The sequence below is a fragment of the Staurois parvus genome, unplaced genomic scaffold, assembly GCF_062004578.1.
Source record: "Staurois parvus isolate SC_StPar_1 unplaced genomic scaffold, SC_StPar_1.0 ptg000267l, whole genome shotgun sequence".
Lineage (NCBI taxonomy): Eukaryota > Metazoa > Chordata > Amphibia > Anura > Ranidae > Staurois > Staurois parvus.
Genome location: NW_028318063.1, coordinates 795,069 through 815,325, shown reverse-complemented (window position 1 = coordinate 815,325; position 20,257 = coordinate 795,069). Strand labels below are relative to the sequence as shown.

At 40.0% G+C, this 20,257-nt stretch overlaps 1 protein-coding gene across 1 annotated transcript in view; it reads right to left on the bottom strand.

Annotated features, from left to right (window-relative positions):
- The window catches only part of LOC149459232 (butyrophilin subfamily 2 member A2-like), a 50,432-nt gene extending 30,478 nt beyond the window's left edge, over positions 1–19,954 (bottom strand). The window contains exons 1-7 of the mRNA XM_089681441.1: positions 19,839–19,954; positions 16,131–16,475; positions 12,380–12,661; positions 11,715–11,843; positions 7,953–7,973; positions 1,870–1,890; positions 564–584 (exon numbers count right to left, since the gene is read on the bottom strand). Of these exons, the coding sequence (XP_089537567.1) occupies positions 564–584; positions 1,870–1,890; positions 7,953–7,973; positions 11,715–11,843; positions 12,380–12,661; positions 16,131–16,475; positions 19,839–19,911 (892 nt within the window). The 5' untranslated portion in view covers positions 19,912–19,954. The remainder of the gene's footprint in view (positions 1–563; positions 585–1,869; positions 1,891–7,952; positions 7,974–11,714; positions 11,844–12,379; positions 12,662–16,130; positions 16,476–19,838) is intronic.
- Positions 19,955–20,257: the final 303 nt, after the last annotated feature.

Here is a 20,257-nt window from a genome sequence, read left to right as displayed (position 1 = left end):
AGAAAGACCGGGCAAGATGGATGCATCAGCAGCGGTGACAGCACGCCACTGGAGGGTTCCTTTTAAAAGATAAATTGGCCATAACGTGCTAATAGTGTATGTGGTGCACACTAGCACATTAAAGCATGAGCCTGCAGGGGGACTATTTAAATTAAAAAATGGTAGCATTTACCATTACCCCCCCCCCCCCCCCCAGTACATTCTTTTTTGTATTTAAAAGCTGCTGCTCATTTTTCCCTCCTAACCCCTTCTGTCTTTTTTCTTTGACTCTTGTCCTGTCTTTGTCTCTCTCTGCCTCATTCCTCATTACCTTTTACCACATATAAATGCACATCCAAATAAGATGTTATACAGTAAATATGAATTTTTCATTGGCAAAATCAATAAGAAATTTAATTATTAAAAAAAAGTACCTAAGCACGATTCAAAATAACATTAAAAGGACAGAAAAATTGTTTTGTTTACGCATTAAAAATACCTTTCTTAAATATAATACATATGTCTTGCAAAAAAAAAAAAATAAATAAATAAATGTTTGTATTTTATGCTTTCTTTATGCTCACCTAAATTTTCTGTTAGCGACTCTGCAAATGGAGATAACAAAGATTGTCATGCTTGTCAGTTACATCTCAATATTTCTTAATAGATTGTTAAAAAAGACAGAGAAAAATCTAATATTTTTAGAATCTGGGCACAACTTTTTTGTTAAAGCTAAAAGCAAAAATCTCAACTCCTTGGTGCTAATGGTACGCAAATATTCCTCCCCTCGGCGGCTGGACCTTGACACCGAGAGACCACATATTTGCATACCCAATGTAAAAAAACGTGCAGAGAATGTGCTCCCGGCACATTTACCGGCACCTCATGGAATCAGAATCAGGAGCTTTCTGATCATGTGAATCACAGCAACACCAAACCCCCCCCCCCCCATGTTGAGGGCATGTGGCCTGGTATGGTTCAGGAGTGGGGGCACTCGCTCACCCCTGAACTGCAGGGTTGCATGCTTGGATAAGGGTCTGATATGGATTTTGGGGCGCCCCCATGCCATTTTTTAAACAATTTGGCATGGGGGATCCCCTCAAAAACCATACCAGACCCAAAAGGCTTGGTATGGATGGAGGGGACCTTAAAAAAGAAAAATTAATTGCTGGACAATGCCGGTAATTTCTTTGTACATTCAGCTGCAACCCCGCTGACAGCTGAAACAATAAAGAAAGTGTTTAGTAACTGTATGGTATTTTACTGCATACTCAAATGCAGTAAGATACCGCTTAGTGAACTGTCCCCTCTGTTCGAGGTTCGCAGTCAAACTTTCATTATGTTCGAATGTTCGACCGCGAACCGAACAAGGGGGTGTTTGGCCCATCACTAGTCTCTTACTTCCCCTTTGTTAGAGCACTGGTTCCTCTGTCTGTGTCTTCAGCATCCAACACTTCTGGAAACACTGGATGCCTCTTCCTCCCCACCATGTGCCATGGTTCCATTTTCCCACCCCTATTTTACTTCTGAGTCCTGTGATAACTGAGGGTTTGGAGGGTGGAACCACAGTGCACAACGGGGGCACCAACACTCCTAGAATGGTTGAATGCCAAACACATTAACAGTGGCTGCAGCATTGAAATGGAGAGAAGGTAGATGTGCCACCAGAGAGGTGAGAATAATATTTTATTGTACTGCAGGGAGCTAGAATTAGGATTTGTTTTTAAACTAGATAGCTTACATTTCTGAATTACAATATACATTAAGTAACCACTATCTCCTAGGTATCATAGAGTGCTGTTTACAATGCTGTGGTAATTCTAGCAATTTAGGATATTAGTACAAGTATACTGTAGGTCGTAAGCAAATATTTCAAATAGAATAACTTACTGTTTTCTTGCAAAAAACATTCTGCAAAAAAAAAAATTGGAACAATTTATGAATGTAACCACAAAGTGCTGGAAAACAAGAAACTGCAAAATTCTTGCTGAAAAGTGTAGGGATATAGTCTTCTGAAGGGAAGCATCTGCTAATCTATAGTTTCATTCTTCCACAAGGGGGAGGTCTTATCATCTAATGCCTTGTCTTTTTAATATGTGAGCAGCAGTAGAAGGAACCCATACCCGTGTTTCAGCTCTTTGTTCTTTAGCCATCTTAGCAAGATTGTTCACATAGCCACAAAATTAAATATACAATAGACCAACTTCTGAAAGCTCATTGAATGGATACAGTGATACACTATATTGTCAAAAGTATTGGGACATCCCTCCAAATAATTGGATTCAGGTGTTCCAATCACCTCCATGGTCACAGGTGTATAAAATAAAGCACTTAGGCATGCAGACTACTTCTACAAACATTTGTGAAAGAATGGGTCGCTCTCAGGAGCTCAGTGAATTCAAGCGTAGCACTGTGATAGGTTGCCACCTGTGCAATAAGTCCATCCGTGAAATTTCCTTGCTACTAAATATTCCACAGTCAACTGCTAGTGATATTATAACAAAGTGGAAGCAACTGGGAACAACAGCAACTCAGCCACGAAAAATGACAGAGCAGGGTCAGTGCATGCTGATGTGCACAGTGCTCAGAAGTCACCAACTGTTTGCAGAGTCAATAGCTAAAGACCTCCAAACTTGGTTGCCACTGGACTCTAGAGCAGTGGACACATGTTCTCTGGACAGACGAATCATGTGGACACATGTTCTCTGGAGAGACGCTTCTCTGTCTGGCAAGGTCTGGGTCTGGCGGTTGCCAGGAGAATGGTACTTGCCTTCCGGCAATGTACCAAATGTAAAATTTGGTGGAGGGGGGATTATAGTGTGGGGTTGTTTTTCAGGGGTTGGGCTTGGCCCCTTATTTCCAGTGAAGGGAACACTTAAGGTGTCAGCATACCAAGACATTTTGGACAATTTTATGCTCCCACTTTGTAGGAACAAATTGGGGATGGCCCCTTCCTTTTCCAACATGACTGCGCATCAGTGCACAAAGCAAGGTCCATACAGACATGGATGAGCAGGTTTGTGGTGGAGGAATGTGACTGGGTGCAGAGTCTTGACCTCAACCCGATAGAACACATTTGGGATGAATTAGAGCTGAGACTGGGAGCCAGGCCTTCTTGTCCGACATCAGTGCCTGACCTCACAAATGTGCTTCTGGAAGAATGGTCAAACCTTCCCATAGACACTCCTAAACCTTGTGGACAGCCTTCCCAGAACAGCTGAATTTGTTATAGCTTAAAGGGTGGGTCAACTTAATATTGAACCCTACGGACTAAGACTGGGATGCCATTAAATTCATGTGCATGTAAAGGCAGGCCGACCAATACTTTTGGTAATATAGTGTATACTGGCTGTTCCTGTGAAGCTTTAGAGTGTATTGCCTAGTTCTCATGATGAGAAAATCGGGTGAAAAATACAGAGCAATCATCAGATAATCTGATCGTTATCACACAGCTTTCGAGAGCCGATCACAACAGTTTATGCAAAATTATCCGAAGGGACAAGGACATTTTTTTCTCGTACAACAGAAATATTTTTGTTTTATCAGTACAGTATTTGTCTGTAAAAAAAATGAGTGACCAAGACCGTGCATGCTCGGAAATGAAAGCATATATTACAATACAATATATTACATCATCGCAGGCAGTTGTATTCTGTTTTACAAGAATTATCGTAACTCTAGTAACCTATTTGTTTTTGATATGAGACTAGCAAGCAAAAAAAAAGAAATCAGACAATCATTTGTCTGATGTTCTCATCGTGTGTACCAGGCTTAAAGTAGAACTATAGGCAAATTTTAATTTTGGATAGAGTAAGGCTCCATGCGCACAAGAGTTTTTTTTTAGCTCAAAAAATGCTGGAAAAAACAGTGGATAAAAAATACTGGCAATAACGTGTTTTAGTAGCGTTTTAGTAGCATTCTGAAGCATTAAAATTTTATTAGCTTTTTTACAGTACATGTGGAGGAAACAAATGCTACAAAAAAAGCTGTTAGGAGCGTTTAGGAACATTTAGTGTTTTTTTTTCTGCTGGAAAAACGCTCCACAAAACTCTACAAAAATAATTTTTTTCTGCTCCTAGATGCTGAAGCTCAAAAAAGCTAATAATTTAAAGTAGTGTGCATAGACACATAGGATAACACTATTTACTGTAGCTTCTATGAGCAGAAAAAAATTCTAATAACAGCTTCTAGGAGCTTAAAAACCGTTAGTGTGCATGGAGCCTATGGGAGGGTTATAACCCCTGTAAGTTTTTTTTTTGCCACCTGTGTCCCATTGGGGAAATTTACCTTTACTTCCTGCCCCTTTGTCAGAACAGGAAGTGAGAGGAAATCCCTTGGGGACCCCCAAGTCACCATAACTAGTGTTCTCATTAGAAGATATTCTCTCTATTACTTTTCTGGGGACAACCCAAAATCGAGGATTTTCTTTTACGTTCACTTTAAATAATAATGGTAAACAGGACAAATAAAGAGAGTTAATCCCCCTAATGGAGACACTGACAGCAGTAAAAACCAACAGGGGGTCTAATCCATCTTCACTCTATCCAAAACTTAAAAAAAAAAGTTTTGCCTTTAGTTGTACTTCACCCCCCGGTTCACATATATGTGGCCGTATGAGCCGCGTTTTGCACGGGCACGAGAGCCCATTCATTTAAATGGACTCCCGTGCCCGTGACACACAGAGAAGAAGTCCCTGCACTTCTTTGGAAAACGCAGCCCGCACAGGAACCTCTGTTCCCAGTACGTTTGCCTTTTCCAGTGCGGGCGGCGTGCCATTAGAACTGATGGTACCCGCCCGTGGGTCCGCATTCCTCTGTGAACCTAGGGTCAGATCTTCTATCTGCAGCTACTGCATATTAACTTTCAGCTGTCATTATGATTATGAAGTAGTCTTATGTCATTACTGATTTTTCTACTTTTCTACTAAAGAATTAATTCTATGGAACTTACCAACCTGGATCATTCTTGCTCAATGCACAGAGTGTGGTCCAAAAGCTCCTGTAGATGGATCTCGTTGTTGAAAGACGTAGAGATACTTATGCAGGCCATAGATGGGGAGAAAACCGGCCAATTTTTCTTAAAAAAAACGAAAAATCGGTCGTTCAAGCGGCCGACGTTACCAGGAACGGTAAAAAAAATCATCCGATTTTCATCCCTTCTACAGCCGGCAAAAAGTGTCCCTGCAGAGAGCTCCGCTATTTCTTTGACATTTATAGCGGATGCAACAATGTATCTATTTGTATCCTTTTCGGATACAGATGTTTTTATTCGGAAACAAATAGATACATTGTTGCAACCGCTATAAATGTCAAGGAACTGTCAAAGAAATAGTGGAGCTCTCTGCAGGGACACTTTTTGCCGGACTGGAATTCTTCTTCATCCTCTTCTTCTTCCTCTTCTTCTTCTTCATCCTCTTCTTCTTCCTCTTCTTCATCCTCTTCTTCTTCTTCCTCTTCTTCTTCATCCTCTTCTTCTTCTTGATCCTCTTCTTCATCTTCTTCATCCTCTTCATCATCTTCTTCATCCTCTTCATCATCCTCTTCTTCTTTTTCTTCCTCTTTTTGTCTTCCTCTTGCAGGTCACTGCTCATGCGCAGATTTTTTTATCGGTAAAAAGATCGGCCGATTTGCCCATAATTGCCGCGAAAATCGGCCGATCGGCAAAATCGGCCGATCTTTTTCCAACTTTATCGATCAAAAAAATCTGCCAAAATACCGAAAAACGGCCGAACAATTAGCCCACTAACCATCCGAAAATTGGCCGACTTTATTTTCGGCCGATTTTCGACCCATCTATGGCCTGCATTACACTGCATGGATACTGGGCAAATGAAATTCTGGATTCTACTATTTCTCCGCATTTTTTTAATTTAAATTAAATGCATAGGGCGCTATCAGCTACAAACACGGCAGTGAACACACTTTCATCTTGAAATGTGAGTATCCTGTTACTGTTAGTAGTACATAGCAAGTGCTGACAAAACACTTTCAACAGTTTTATTTGAATTGGCAATATCGTAAGCATATATACTGTCAAATGTCTTTCTTTTTTTTCTTTTTTTTTTGCTGTGTCTCATATACCAGTTTTACGTTGCCTCTTAACCTGTAGACACAATGGAAAGTGAAAGAAAATATCTCTAGACTGGAAAAATCCCCAGTTATTTCCTTTACTTTTTATCCCAGTAACAATGATCACTGTGACAAAAAAAACTAAACAAAACAAAAAAAACCTGAAACAGGTTTTAACATTTCTACACACTATTCAAAAAGATTCTGGATTTAGATAAACTTTAAAGCCTAGTTGAACCCTCCTCCAAAACAACTGCAATCAATTCAGGGCTCATGTAGTCAGGGACATGCGGTCTTACCTTTGCTTACTTAAGTACAGTATTTCTGATTCACAGCCTGCTAAACCTCCTTTTGAACCAGCAGTCCGGCAGAAGCAGCTTGACCCCCCAGCCGACAGGTCTGCATCAACATGCTCCTAAGCAGTATTATTGGAAGTTGCTGATTGTAGACCTGTACCACCTGCAGCACCACCAAGCCTTGACGTTAGGTTCACACCTATGCAGTTTGCATTTGATCTGTTTCTGCAGTGCGTTTTGCTTTGCATTTTGCGTTTTTGACGTGCTTTTTATGTGTTTCGCTTTTTTTTTCTTCTTGTTGCTAGGCAGTTTCAAAATGCAAAACACATCAAAAACATGGCAACAACGCAGCAAAAATGCACTACATGTTTTTCTGCAGCATTTCCATTGAAGTCTATAGAACCAAATACGCAACTGTTTGTGTTCAATAAGTCCCTGACCCTATCCAAAAAGCGCACTGGGTGAAAACGCAGAGATGAGAACGTGTCCCATAGGAAATCATGTTAAATGGACTGTAGTGCATTTCTGCAAAGTGCAAAACACTGCAGAAAAGGCTTACGTGTGAACCTAGGGTTAGTGGGTGGCAGAGAGGCAGTTCTCTCAGTCCCAGTTGCTGCTTAATACTCCTTCAAGATGCCAGGCCTTAAAGTGTTACTAAACCCTCAACAGTAAAATTAGTCTGTATATGCAGTAAATCATGCTTGTTATACTCACTGTGGAACCTAAGGGGTAATCCTCTGCGTTGTGTACATAGTCTGTTTGATCCTGTCTTATCTGATCCTGTCTTATCTGATCCTCCCCTTCTTCAATTGTCCCCAGTTGATCTGCTGATATTACATAGCCCTAGGAATCACTCTGCACATGCTCAGTTTGGTGTATATTGCTAGGGAATTTTTTTTTTCTTTGGCATGTTGCATGTGATCTCAATAGGGCTAATCTGTACTGTTAGACAGAGGGGCAGGGGTTATGCAGCCTCATAGGACAGTTGAAGCAGAATGAAAACTCCTCCTACAAGCTTTAACCTGTGCTCAGCTGGACACTGGACTGCTGTAACCGCTGATGAGAAAAGGTATTTAGCAGTTTATATTTACTAAAGTAATTGCATTCCCATGTTCTGCGTACTGTGGGAGACCAGATACAGTGAATGCAGGGTCCAGGGTTTGCTAACACTTTAAGAAAAGGAGGGAAAGGGGGACATGACTGAAACCTCTTAGTAAATTAAGCATGTACAAATGGCTAAGGAGGATTATTCCTGGGTCCAGGGTCCTGGGTTTAGTAACACTTTAATGAACACTGGAACTTGAAATTTGCATGTGGATATAGAAGTCACAGGGAGTGATGTCCACATGCATACTCAGCTGCCAGTGTGTAGGATCTTGACACTGGATTGAAATCAGAAGAAAGAAGAGCACTGCCATTGAACAATTAAATTATATTTTTGGTAAAAACATAGGTGTACAGTTGGACCTTAAACTAAAAATGCTTTAACTTTCATAATTTTTAGGATGTAATTTTTGCAATACACAATAAGGAGTAAAAGTGTATCCCCATCCTAGCAGCTGCAGTAAACATTATAAAAGCATATTGACCTAGTAATTATGATACTTACTATTTTCAGTCACAAGTTTCCCTATAAAAAGAAGTAAACAAAGAACAATATTATCTACAGCAATCATTGTAAATGTGTTATTCAACATTTTAATACATGAGAAAGTGACATTTCATCAAATTGTTATTGTTTGGGGACCTCAATTAAAAAAATTTACAGTATATGTATATTAACACATTAGGGGGAGACTTACTAAAGCTGGTCACACAGAATCTGGTGCAACTGTACATAATAACCAATCAGCAGTGGCGTATTTAGGTTTTTTGCTGCCCTGGGCAACACAAAAAATCAATCTGCCGCCCCCCCCAACCACAGAAGAGGAGAGAGACTCAACATCACAGCTCTCTGGAATCCTGGCTCTGTTCCTCCGTTCTCCCAGCTCCCCTCACTTTGCTCTTCTACCTGACACCCAGCCCAGGTGCCCCTTGGAGGTTCCACATACACATCGCCATCCACTCCCAGTCACTGGTGTGACATCACCACATTGGAAAGTCAGCATCCCTTCTTCTGGGGGGTGAAGTCGCTCCCCCTGAAAAATGCCACCCAAGGCATACGGTTTGTTTGCCTTGTGGTAATACGCCAATCAGCTTCCAGGTTTTATTGTCAAAGATCAACTGAGTAAGCTTAAGTTAGAAGCCAATTGGTTACTATGCACAACTGCACCAGATTCTGTGTGCACCAGTTTTAGTAAATTCCCTCCTAGGGCAATGGCCCACCAACTAATTCAGTTTTCTGTAGTTTTTTTTTTTTTTTTAAAGCATATCTACAGACAATACATATTTGTAGTTTTGGATAGAGTAGACAGAGATTAGAACCGATGCCAGGTTTTTATTGTTTAAGAGTACAGGAGAAGAGATGGGTGCTGGATCAGTTATTGTAGTAGTCACTCCAATTAGGATTCAGATTTGGTAAAGAAAAAAGATTCAGTTTTAGGAAGTTCTCCAAAGAGTAACAGCCATATGCACCCACATCAGCTAATGTGCAGGTAGAAAAGCACCAGAAGAATTTTGTAAAATTTTGTAAAATCCAGCAGTATTTTTATTTTTCTAAATGTCCTACTCTGTCAAAAGCCAAAGTGTTTGACTGGTTCAAAGGACCCTTTACCAGGGTCTGTAAGACAGGAAATAAGGCTTCTGCTCTAGACCAGCTTCTGGTGTGAATGCTCTATATTCTCTGTGACAGACCTTGATGAAGGGGAACCTTTTGAACCCTGAAACATGTTGTATTTTGACTGACTGTAAAATAGAACAGGCTTTTTAACTATTTCCTACTCCATCCTAAATTTAAACCAAACCATCTCTAGATATACTTTAAATAAGCAAATATACCAATAACTATGCAGTGAAGCTCATGTGACTAATATAAAGTAAGTGGTTTGTTTAGGTAGGCCCATGTATCACATAAATGTTGGTACATGTTACTGATCAACATATTGTAGCAGCTGATCAAACAATGTAGTCTTGTGTATAACTGCATGCAGTAGCACAATATTGCATGATTAGGGAGCGTGGCCCATCCACAGGATTGATTAGATCTTTCATATGTGGCCATATATCTGCACAGACATAAAGATATATGCACTTTGCACACATTAAAGCAGCCCATGACAAAAATTGCTTGGGGTATTTTGGTAAAAGAGACTTTGCATGTCTTTCTCCTAGTTATGTTTTTGTACCCTGCCTGTGGAAACAGTTCATGATTACTGAGTGTAACCCATCCACAGTGTTGTTTAGATCTTTCATATGTGGCCATATGTCTGAAAAGACATGTTTGGCAAAATAATAAAAAAAAAGTTCCCTGGAGTTCAGCTCTAGATCTAGAACAGGGGTCTCCAAACTTTTCAAACAAAGGGCCAGTTTACTGTTTACTGTCCTTCAGAATTTAAGGGGTCCAGATTGTAGCCAGTAGGGGTAGAAAATGTCCTGGGCCCACCATCTGTGAGAATAAACATGACATCAGGGTTGGTGTTCAGTAGGAGTAATAGTGCACCATCATTGGTATTAGTGGGAGGAATAGTGCCCACCAGTGGTATCAGTAGAAGAATGGTGTCCTATTGTTGGTGTCAGTAGAAGGACTAGTGCCCTATCATTGATACTAGTGGGAGGAATAGGAGGAATAGTGCCCCATAATTAGTGTCAGTGGCAGGAATTATGCCCCACTGTTGGTGTCCGTGGGAGGAATAGTGCCCCATCACTGGTATCAGTGGAACAATAGTGCCCCATTGTTGGTGTCAGTAGGATGAATAGTGCCCCATCATTGATCCTAGTGGGAGGAATAGTGCCCCATCGATACTAGTGGGAAGAATAGTGCCCCATCATTGAAACTAGTGGGAGGAATAGTGCCCCATCAGTGATACCACTGGGAGGAATAGGGCCCCCATCATTAGTGTCAGTGGCAGGAATTATTCCACACTGTTGGTGTTAGTGGGAGGAATAGTGCCCCATCACTGATACTAGAGGAGGAACAGTGTCTCATATAATTGGGAGGAAAAGTGCCCCAAGGGCCAGATAAATGCTAGCAAAGGGTCGCATCCAGCCCTCGGGCTACATTTGGAGATCACTAATCTAGAAGATGAATCTTATGTAGCCTCCCTAGCGGTCTGATTATGTCAGTATTTCTTTGCTCAAAGTGGTACTTTTTTTGCATAGAAATATGTAGTTTTTTTTATTGTAGGCTGTAATTTTTAGGAATAACTCACTGAAATCTGTCCGAACAAGAGTCTAGTAAACATCCCGGGTATGTTAAAATTTGAAACAGGAAATCATAAATTATAATTCAATAAATAATCATAAAAAATAATAATATAATAATAATAAATTTAATTCAATAATATAATCAAACCAAAAACACTGAAATGTGAAATAGAGCGCCAAGTTCGCACATCACTGAGCAAAGTCACAAAATCATTTTCAGTGTCTGATGAAGAATTTCCCTACGAATAATTATCACTCAATTCTGCAAGTAGTTCTAATTTACTATCGCTGTTTTCTAGCTGGTCTAAAACTGATTTTGACCTAAAGGGACGCTTTTTGGATGCCATGGACATTTCTCAGTTTCAAGGCAGAAAGAACAGTGAAAATGTAGGCAAGACAAAGCACTCGGGACAAAATGTATGTGAAATGGTTTGATACAGGAATGTTATACTATATGATTTTAGTGTATTTAGTGAATGTCACCTTTTGACATTTTTAAATTTCCCGCTAGTTCCGTCCCCGTAGGTCTTGCCGTCGCAGGGAACGGAACCCGGAAGACAGATGCTGGCATCGGCCGGAGGACATGGCCGGGGACGCTGCAGGGGGGACATCACGGGAGCGAAGGACAAGGTAAGTGCAGAAGGGATCCCGGAGCAATGCTGCAGTGTAGCTCGGGGTTACCACTTGTGGTGCTGAAACTTTACCCTGAGCTACACTCGGGAATACCACCAGGGAGGTTAATACCTTTGATGCAGTTTGCACAGATTAAAGCAGAACTACCCCCATAAAAAAAAAAAAAAAAGGAATTGGCATTAGTTGAACTTTTTTTTTCATGCAGACTAACTATGTAATGTTAGAGACTTTTGGTAAAACAGACATTGCATGTCTTTCTTCAAGTTTTTATTTTTCTGTGTACCTTGCCTGCAGCGTACTGTATGTGAAGTGCTGTGTACAATACTAGCACATTCCAAGCATCACGTTAAATGCAGAGAATGGAGTTGAATGCTGGGATGATGTATGATTTGACAGCACATAAGCATGATTATGGGTTTCAAGATAAAGGGCTTACCAATTTGCTTCTGCTGCATAAAACAGGTGTGTGAAGCCACTGCAAGGGTTGCTAAGATAATAACAATGAAAGACGACCCCATCAATATTCTGGAGATAACACAGCGAGACACTCTTAGGAACATGGAATCTAGAGGGGGAAAACAATGAAGTGTAATACCTCTATATATGGTTTCATCTTTATACAGTACATAGCTATATCAAAACATGTGACTACGATGGAGCCCAGAAGCTCAAAAGATCCTGTACTATTGAGCACTATAGTGATTATCTAAGCAGCACAATCATTTACTGTAGTCAAACACTTTTGGAGTGGATTATTATGAATAATAGCCAAATCAAGATCATAAAAACATGGAGGATTATGCATAACATTCCATACATACAGTATTTTTTGAAGTTTTCCTGTAATGATAGGGTTCACCAAAAGCTTCCATATGCACAGTATTAGTGAGTGTAGCTGCAAATGATGTTTTAGTACTACTTTCCTTTATAATGTCAGCCTGACTGCATATTTTCCCCCATAGGTTACATTTGTTGGCTGAACTAATCGAAAAATCAGCTTTTTTTCCAAGTAGTACTTCTCAAGATTCTGTATAGCTTTTTCTTGCAAAGCCCATTAACATAGCTAGAAACAGTATTTGGGTTGCAGTTTCCATCACTCACCTGCTACCTGTATGGTAGACTTCAGCTCTTGCTCTAGGAATCCATGTCTGATAACGCAGGAGAGTCTCCTGTTGGATTTAGAGTCTAGTGCCAAAATCATCTCAACATCAAACAAGCCCAGCGCATTCTGGGCTTGTGCTTCAGTCAGCGGATGTATTATGCGTTCACTGTCATCTTTCCAGTAGACAACAGGCTTTGGATACCATCCATAAGATCTACATACTGCCCTAAGATGTCCATCTTGATGTTCTTCAATGTAGATCGTTGGTCCAGACCCAAGAGCTATGCAGAAATGGATTTAGAAATCAAATGTTATCACTAATGGGTTTACAAATGAAGTGTAATTTTGGTAGATGAGAAAAGAGACAGAGAAAGGGAAAGGCAGAAGCAAGTTCATTAATTTAACTTCTTGTGGGCAAGGTAGACAACAGGCTTTGGATACCATCCATAAGATCTACATACTGCCCTAAGATGTCCATCTTGATGTTCTTCAATGTAGAAATGTATTTAGAAATCAAATGTTATCACTAATGGGTTTACAAATGAAGTGCAATTTTGATAGATGAGAAAAGAGACAGAGAAAGGGAAAGGCAGAAGCAAGCTCATTAATTTAACTTCTTGTGGGCAAGGTATACCCAGCAGGATTTTAGGTAATGTAACTACTTTTAAAGATAGCAGAAAAATTGCTCAGAGGTGTGAATTTTCCTAAATAAAAGTTCAGTATCCCTGCTCTGCTCATCTGGCAGAGCTTTGGCACTTCCTTGTGGTGCCAAAGCTTGACCACCTTCCCCTTCTTCCATGTATCTCAAATGGCCGGTAAGACAGACCATCATAATGATGGGCCAATAAGTATGTATAGGGGCTAGAGAGAGTGGGCAAGCTCCAACACTACCTAGAAGTGTTGGAGTGTTGCCTGATTAGACCTCTCCTGCATTAGGGCAGGGAATAGCAAAGCCTTGAAAGCTATGGTTGGTACTGTAAGTGTAATAGCTTTTGACCTATCAATAGATTATTGTTTTGGTTAAAATGAGAGAGTCACTTTAAGAACACAAGGCATACTGTACTTAGTGCACCATACATATATAATCCCCCCTCATCCCTGTAGAATGCTGCAGTCATCATTGATAGATACAATTAGGAAGGTAAGAATATGTATGCATCATACATACTGGGGGGGGGGGGGGGGTTTACAACTGGGGGAATCAACAGCTGAGAAAGATCTTATTTGCTCCTGCAGGGGAAAAATTCCTTCCTGATCCCCCATAGGCAATTGGATATTGCCTGGAATAACTTTACCTATAAATGTTAGTATCCAGTTATATTCTGTGTATCCAAGAAAGAATCCAGGCCTTTTTTAAAGCAATCTACTGAGCTGGCCAGAACCACCACTTGAGGGAGTCTTTCCATGTTTGGAGATTAAATTTCTTTTCCTCCAGAGGTAAATAGTGCACCCTTGTCCTCTGTGATCACCTCAGGGTGAATAACTCTACACCGAATTCACTATATGAACCACTGATGTATTTATGTATTTGTATGTATGTTGAGCATATCTTCCCTTAATCTCCCCTTCTCAAGAGAGAATAAATTTAGTTCCTCTAATCTTTCCTCATAGCTGAGCTCCTCCATGCCTCGTATCAGTTTGGTTGCCATTCTCTGTACTTTCTCCAGTTCCCCAATGTTCTTTTTGTGAATTGGTGCCCAAAATTGAACTGCATATTCCAGATGAGGCCTTACTAATGATTTGTACCGGGGTAATATGATATCTCTCTCTCTGGAGTCTATACCTCTTTTAATACAAGAGAGGATTTTGCTCGCTTTAGAAACCTCATCTTGGCATTGCATGCCATTATTAAGCTTGTGAAGTACCAGAACCCCCAGATCCTTCTCCACCATTGATTCCCCCAATTGGACCCCCCCTTGTATGAATGATTCATGCATATTCTTAGCCCCCAAGTGCAGAACCTTACATTTATCAACATTAAACCTCATTTGCCACATAGTTGCCCAATTAAACAGTACATTGAGGTCGGCTCGTAAGTTGGAGACATCCTGTAACTTAACCCAGTGACAATTGCTCTCAGGCTTCTGACACTTGGAGCTTCCAGTTTTTTTTGTGTCAAAGCTTAAATGAACAAGTTAGAAGCTGATTTGCTACCATGCACTGGATTTTGCACTCTCCAGTTAAATTAACCCCAATATGTCTGTATGTAATGGATCATTGGGCTTTACCCTACAACTTTTGAAGCACTCCCAAGTTCCTTTCTATATCCCTTGAGCAGTCCACACCTACTATCCAGATATCTGTTTTGAATGAAGACCACACATGGTAAATCATTTATGGCATTGTGGCTAGCAGCATTGCAGACTGCGCCTTTTGCTTCATCACTGGTCAACCATTATCAAAGTGAATTGAATGATATAGGATTGGAGATGGGTAATGAATACAGTGGTGGCTCAGGGACCCCTGAGACATTTGCCAAGACGTAAAGTGTTACTAAACCCACAACAGTAAAATCAGTCTGTATATTCAGTAAAGCATGCTTGTTATACTCACTGTGGAACCTAAGGGGTTAATCCTCTGCATTGTGTAAAAAGGCCATTTGATTCTATCTTCTCTGTCCCTCTTTTCTTCAGATGTCCATGTCTTATCTCTCGATAAGACAGACTGAATCTGTAGCCATTCTGCACATGCTCAGTTTAGTGTGTATTGCTAAAGAGGTTTTTTTTTTTTTTATTGGGAGAGTGCATGTGATCAGCACAAGGCCAATTAGCACTGTCTAGACAGAAATCAGGCGTTCTGCATCCTCCTAGAGCAGAATGAAAACTCCTACAAGCTGTACCCGGTGCTCAGCTGGACACTGATAGAAGTCACAAGACTGCTCTAACTGCTGATGAAAAAAGGTATTTAGCAGTTTATTTACTAAAATAATTGCATTTCCATGTTCTGTGTACTGTGGGAGACCAGATTTAGTGAATGCAGGGTCCTGGGTTTAGAAACACTTTAAACATACACATATTGGCAGTCTACAATATCATAGCAACAACATGCCAAGCAATACACTAAGACCTTTACATTACTGACCCACTTGGTCTTTCCTGTTTTAGTAAATGAAAAATAAAATATAACATCACATGTTATTTTATCAACATCACAGTGGTGGTCAGTCTTTATCCAAATTATAACTGGTTTTGAAAAAGTCTCAAAGGATATGGTGAATGGGGTAATAGACTGTGGCCATCATTAATTTGCTACTACTAATGGGATCTCATTGTTGTTGCCTTCTTATGCTTTTCTTTGCACACATACCACAAAATCCGTGTGATTGTAACACATTTTTAGTATTTTATAGAACAATCCAAAAAGATATCTTAATACTAAGTCTGTGTTCAGGTGATACAGGTTACAGTTTTTGATGTACCAATAGCATCTTTCAGACACATTGATTCATGTCTTGTGCTAATTAAATGATGCAGCATGCTTAACATTTATTAGGCACTGGGAATATAAGAAGAACTTCACAAATAAATAAATACCGGTAGGTGGCAACATTAAAAAATAAGGCCTTTCTGAAAAAAACATTTTCAGATGCGACTTCAACATCATTCACATTTCAACACCTTTGATTGTCTAGCATAGTTCCCTGTAGTGTTGCTAACAGTTGATGATTAGCTGATTAGCTAAGGTAGTCATGCATAAGGTCAAACACATAATTATTAGGCGAAATGTTACACTACAAATGATTCCACATACCTGAAACTTTCAGCTCCAAGTCAGCTGCATCATAAAAAGAAAGGGACTGAAACAGACAGGTGTATGAGCCTTCATCTGATGGGCCAGTATTGTGAATTGACAATGACACTTTGCCATCAGCAATTAAACTAGTGTTGAAGAATGTCCGGTTTTGGTACATTGGGATTTGGAGGTCAATGTTCTTCCTATTCTGATAGAGGTGGACAGTAAAGCTGAACTTAGAGCGGAACCATCTCACCATCATATCTTCCGCATTTGAGGATGGAGACAGATAACATGGCAAAACTGCTGTCTCTCCCAAAGAGACAATGATAGGGGTATTGGGACTCAAAACTTTAAATATGTCTGTAAAAGGAAGAGAGAAAAAGTATTACATGTAAAGGTTTTACATTCAATACCACCATGAAAGTGAAAGTAAAAGAAAATCCCAAATTTTGGGTTGTCCCCAGAAAAGTAATAGAGGGGAAATCTTCCAATGGAGACGCTAGTTCTGGTGACCTTGAGATCCCCAGGGAATTTCCTTAATTTGAAAGCATTTCCTCTCACTTCTTGTTTGGCTATGAGACAGGAAGTGAAATGAAATCTCCCCATTGGGACATAGATTGCAAAAACAATCTGACAGGGGTAATAACCCTCCCTTACTCTATCCAAAAAAAAAAAAAAAGTTTTGCCTATAGATCTATTTTAGCCTCAGGGTAAAACAAATCTTAATGCCTGAGCACAATTTTGCACCGTTGTTAGTAAAACCATACATATCATCACAACTACTTTGTACATCCTGGTGAATTATACCTTGTTTTTTTCAGGACAAATTGGGCTTTCATTTCGTGGCAAATGGTAATGGATATCTCCTGTTTTTTTTTATTATCACAAGAAAACTGGCCCAAAATAGTAAAAAAATCATTGTTTTTAATTTAGCTGTGAATTTCTTGTTACTACCATATTCGACCACCAAAGAACAACCGAAAATAAATTTTCCAGCTCTTGACGATCACAGAGATACCATATATGTGTATGTTATTTGTTGTTTGTTATTTGTACCCGTAGTACAGTCCAGAAACAAAAGTGCACATTTTGTTTTGTTTTTAATCTAAAATACACTGACACTAACTGACACCAAATTTTTTTTTAAATCCTGACCTTTGATCCTGACCTTTTAACCCAAACACTTGCTACACAAACTACCTGGTACTAAACAAGATCAAACCTTGATCAAGGTATTTTTTCTTTTATTTATCTTTTTTTTGTTTTGTTTTTGCAAACATTTTTTTTCCCCTCTATGCCAGGAGTTACAATGTATCTCTCTCCTCCATTCATAGAGAGACAAAAAACAAAGGGGGCCGGGCTGTACAGTGACTGATCACTGTGTTAGTCAATCAGAGGCTTTCACAGCGTTCATGTGAACCCAAATCGGGAGTCCCGGGTCCCGATCAATATAACGGGACCCCGGCTCTCAGTGACACCCGGTCTTTGTGCTGGGAGCACGCCGTACAGTTCACTCCCAGCACAAAGACAGGTATGCAAATATGCGGCCCCCACGGAGAAAAGGCCAGTTCTGTGAGGCCGGATATTTGTGTGACGCCGGCATCAAGGGGTTAATGAAGGAATAGAGGAAGTGCATCTTATTCACAAGTGAACATTTACTTTCCTGAGTTTGGGTTGGTGTTTCACTTCAAGGGCTTCTTCATACACAGTGTGGTGACTGGCTTTTTACCACACTGGATAAATGGCAATAACCGCTAGGCCACATGAAAAGCAATTGTTTTCTATACATCCGTATTGCACTGCAATGCAGCTGTGCAGTGCAGTGCAGTGAAATGCAGTAAAATGCAGACATACTGCATGGTCCCGCAGCGCACAGGTAGGCCGCACGTCACCACACGGCAGTGTAATACACCGCAATGCTGTGCAGAGACATGAATGAGTTGTCATTTTGTGCATTTTGTTATAAAGGTTACAAAAAAATGGAAACTTCACACTGCCCCCTCCTTGTACTGCACTTCAACAGAAAACTGCCAGATGCCCACCAGCATATTGTGCGGGCAGTGTGGACGGGCCCTGAAACTGTGTAATGTTCATGTTTATTCAACAGATCAGTGACAAGAGAAGCATGCTTGGAAACTACTAGCAATGGGGTGGATTTACTAAACTGTGCACTCTGAAAGTACAATTGTGCTGTGCAAGTAAATGAGGGGAAGTTCTGTTGATTTCCATCATCCAATCATCTGCAAGCAAAAATGCTGGGTTTTTTTTCTTTTCTTAAAATGTAACTGAACCCACAACAGTAAAATCAGTCTGTATATGCAGTAAAGCATATACAGCACTCACTGTGGAACTTAAGGGGTTAATCCTCTGCATTGTGTAAAAATGCTGTTTGATCCTGACTTCTATGACTTCTATGACTTTTCCAGTGTCTACCTCTTATCTCCTGATAAGACATATCATGTGGAGTCACTCTGCACATGCTCAGTTTGGTGTTGCTAGAGAGGTTTTTTTTTTCTTGAAAGAGTGCATGTGAGTAGCACTGTCCAGACAGAGGTCAGGGGTTTTACATCCTCCTTCTGAAAACTCCTCCTACAAGCTTTAACCAGTGCCCAGCTGGACACTGATAGAAGCCACAAGACTGCTCTAACTGCTGATGAGAAAAGGTATTTAGCAGTTTATATTTACTAAAATAATTCCATTTCCATGTTCTGTGTACTGTGGGAGACCAGACTGAATGCAGAGTCCGGGGTGTAGTATCACTTTAATTTAGAATGTTACAAAAATACAGTATGAAAACCATGGTGAAACAGAGCATCCAAGTAAGGAAAAAATAAAAGCCAATGTTGTTATTGGTGTATACAATAACAGAAATGCAAATTGGGGCGATAAACAGGACCACAAGAACACTGGATGGCAATACAATGAGTCTCTTAAGGCCTAGATAGCCAGCAAAAATCAGTCACATATATCTAAACCAACAAGTGTAGCAGGAGCGGATAATAACAGGCACAGGGCCTTTCACACCATTGGACTTGGGGGGATCAATTTGTAGTGGTACAGAAAGCAAAAAAAAAAAACACCATTAAATGTCAGGGTTTGGGGCATGGAACCCCACTGAGTGACCCACATTACCGCCCAACAAAGGTGAGAGGGAGCACTGAAGAGTTGACCCCAATAGTGGACCCAAAGGAGGGAAGAGGGGACAATTAACTAACAGGCTCAACAGGGTAGGCCTGTTCTTTCTCTTTCTCTTGCACATGATTGGGTATTCTTTGCAAAGTGAAGCTTCACCTTATTTACTAAGCTCTGGAGCAACTGGACTTGCAGAAAAAACTGGTCTGGCTGAAAAAAGACAAAAGTCCATCCAGTTCAACCATTAAAAAAAAAAATATATATATATATATATATATTTTTTTTTTTTTGTTAATCCTATACCCACAATTGATCCAGAGGAAGGCATAAAAAACCCAGCAAACCATGACCCAATTTGCTCCTGCAGGGAAAAAAAAATCCTTCCTGATCCACCGAGAGGCAATCGGGTATTCTTTGGATCAACTTTACCAATAAATGTTAGTATCTAATTATATTCTGTGTATCCAAGAAAGAATCCAGGCCTATTTAAAGCAATGTATTTGCCTTCAGTAAATCCACCCCCATGTGCTTACAATTTAACATAGCTGGCAAATGTTGACAAAAAGTCACTATTTCATTACATATTGTTACCTGAAACTGTGATTTGAGCCACTAGGAGGATTATAGTCACTTGAAATGCAGCAGACAAAACGATTGGAGTCATTACATATCCCAAGAATTTTGTTCAAGTTTTCTACTGGATAAAAAAAATGTTATTATTATGAAATGCAAATAGAGACTATTAACATAAGAAAACAAAATGTTGTCCAAATTTGCATACACTAAGAATATGCATATGCCATAATTAGTATTCAATGCAAAAAGGGTTGTTCGGGTTCAGGGTTGTTTTTTTGGAGGCGTTTCCCACATTAATGGTTTTATGGGGTTGAACAGGTCAGTGGGAAAAGAAATTGCTAATATACACATGTTGAAATTATAACAAAAGAGTCTATCTAAGATTACTATAATAACTCTTACAAAGCAATGTTGGCATAGAATTATTGGTTAAA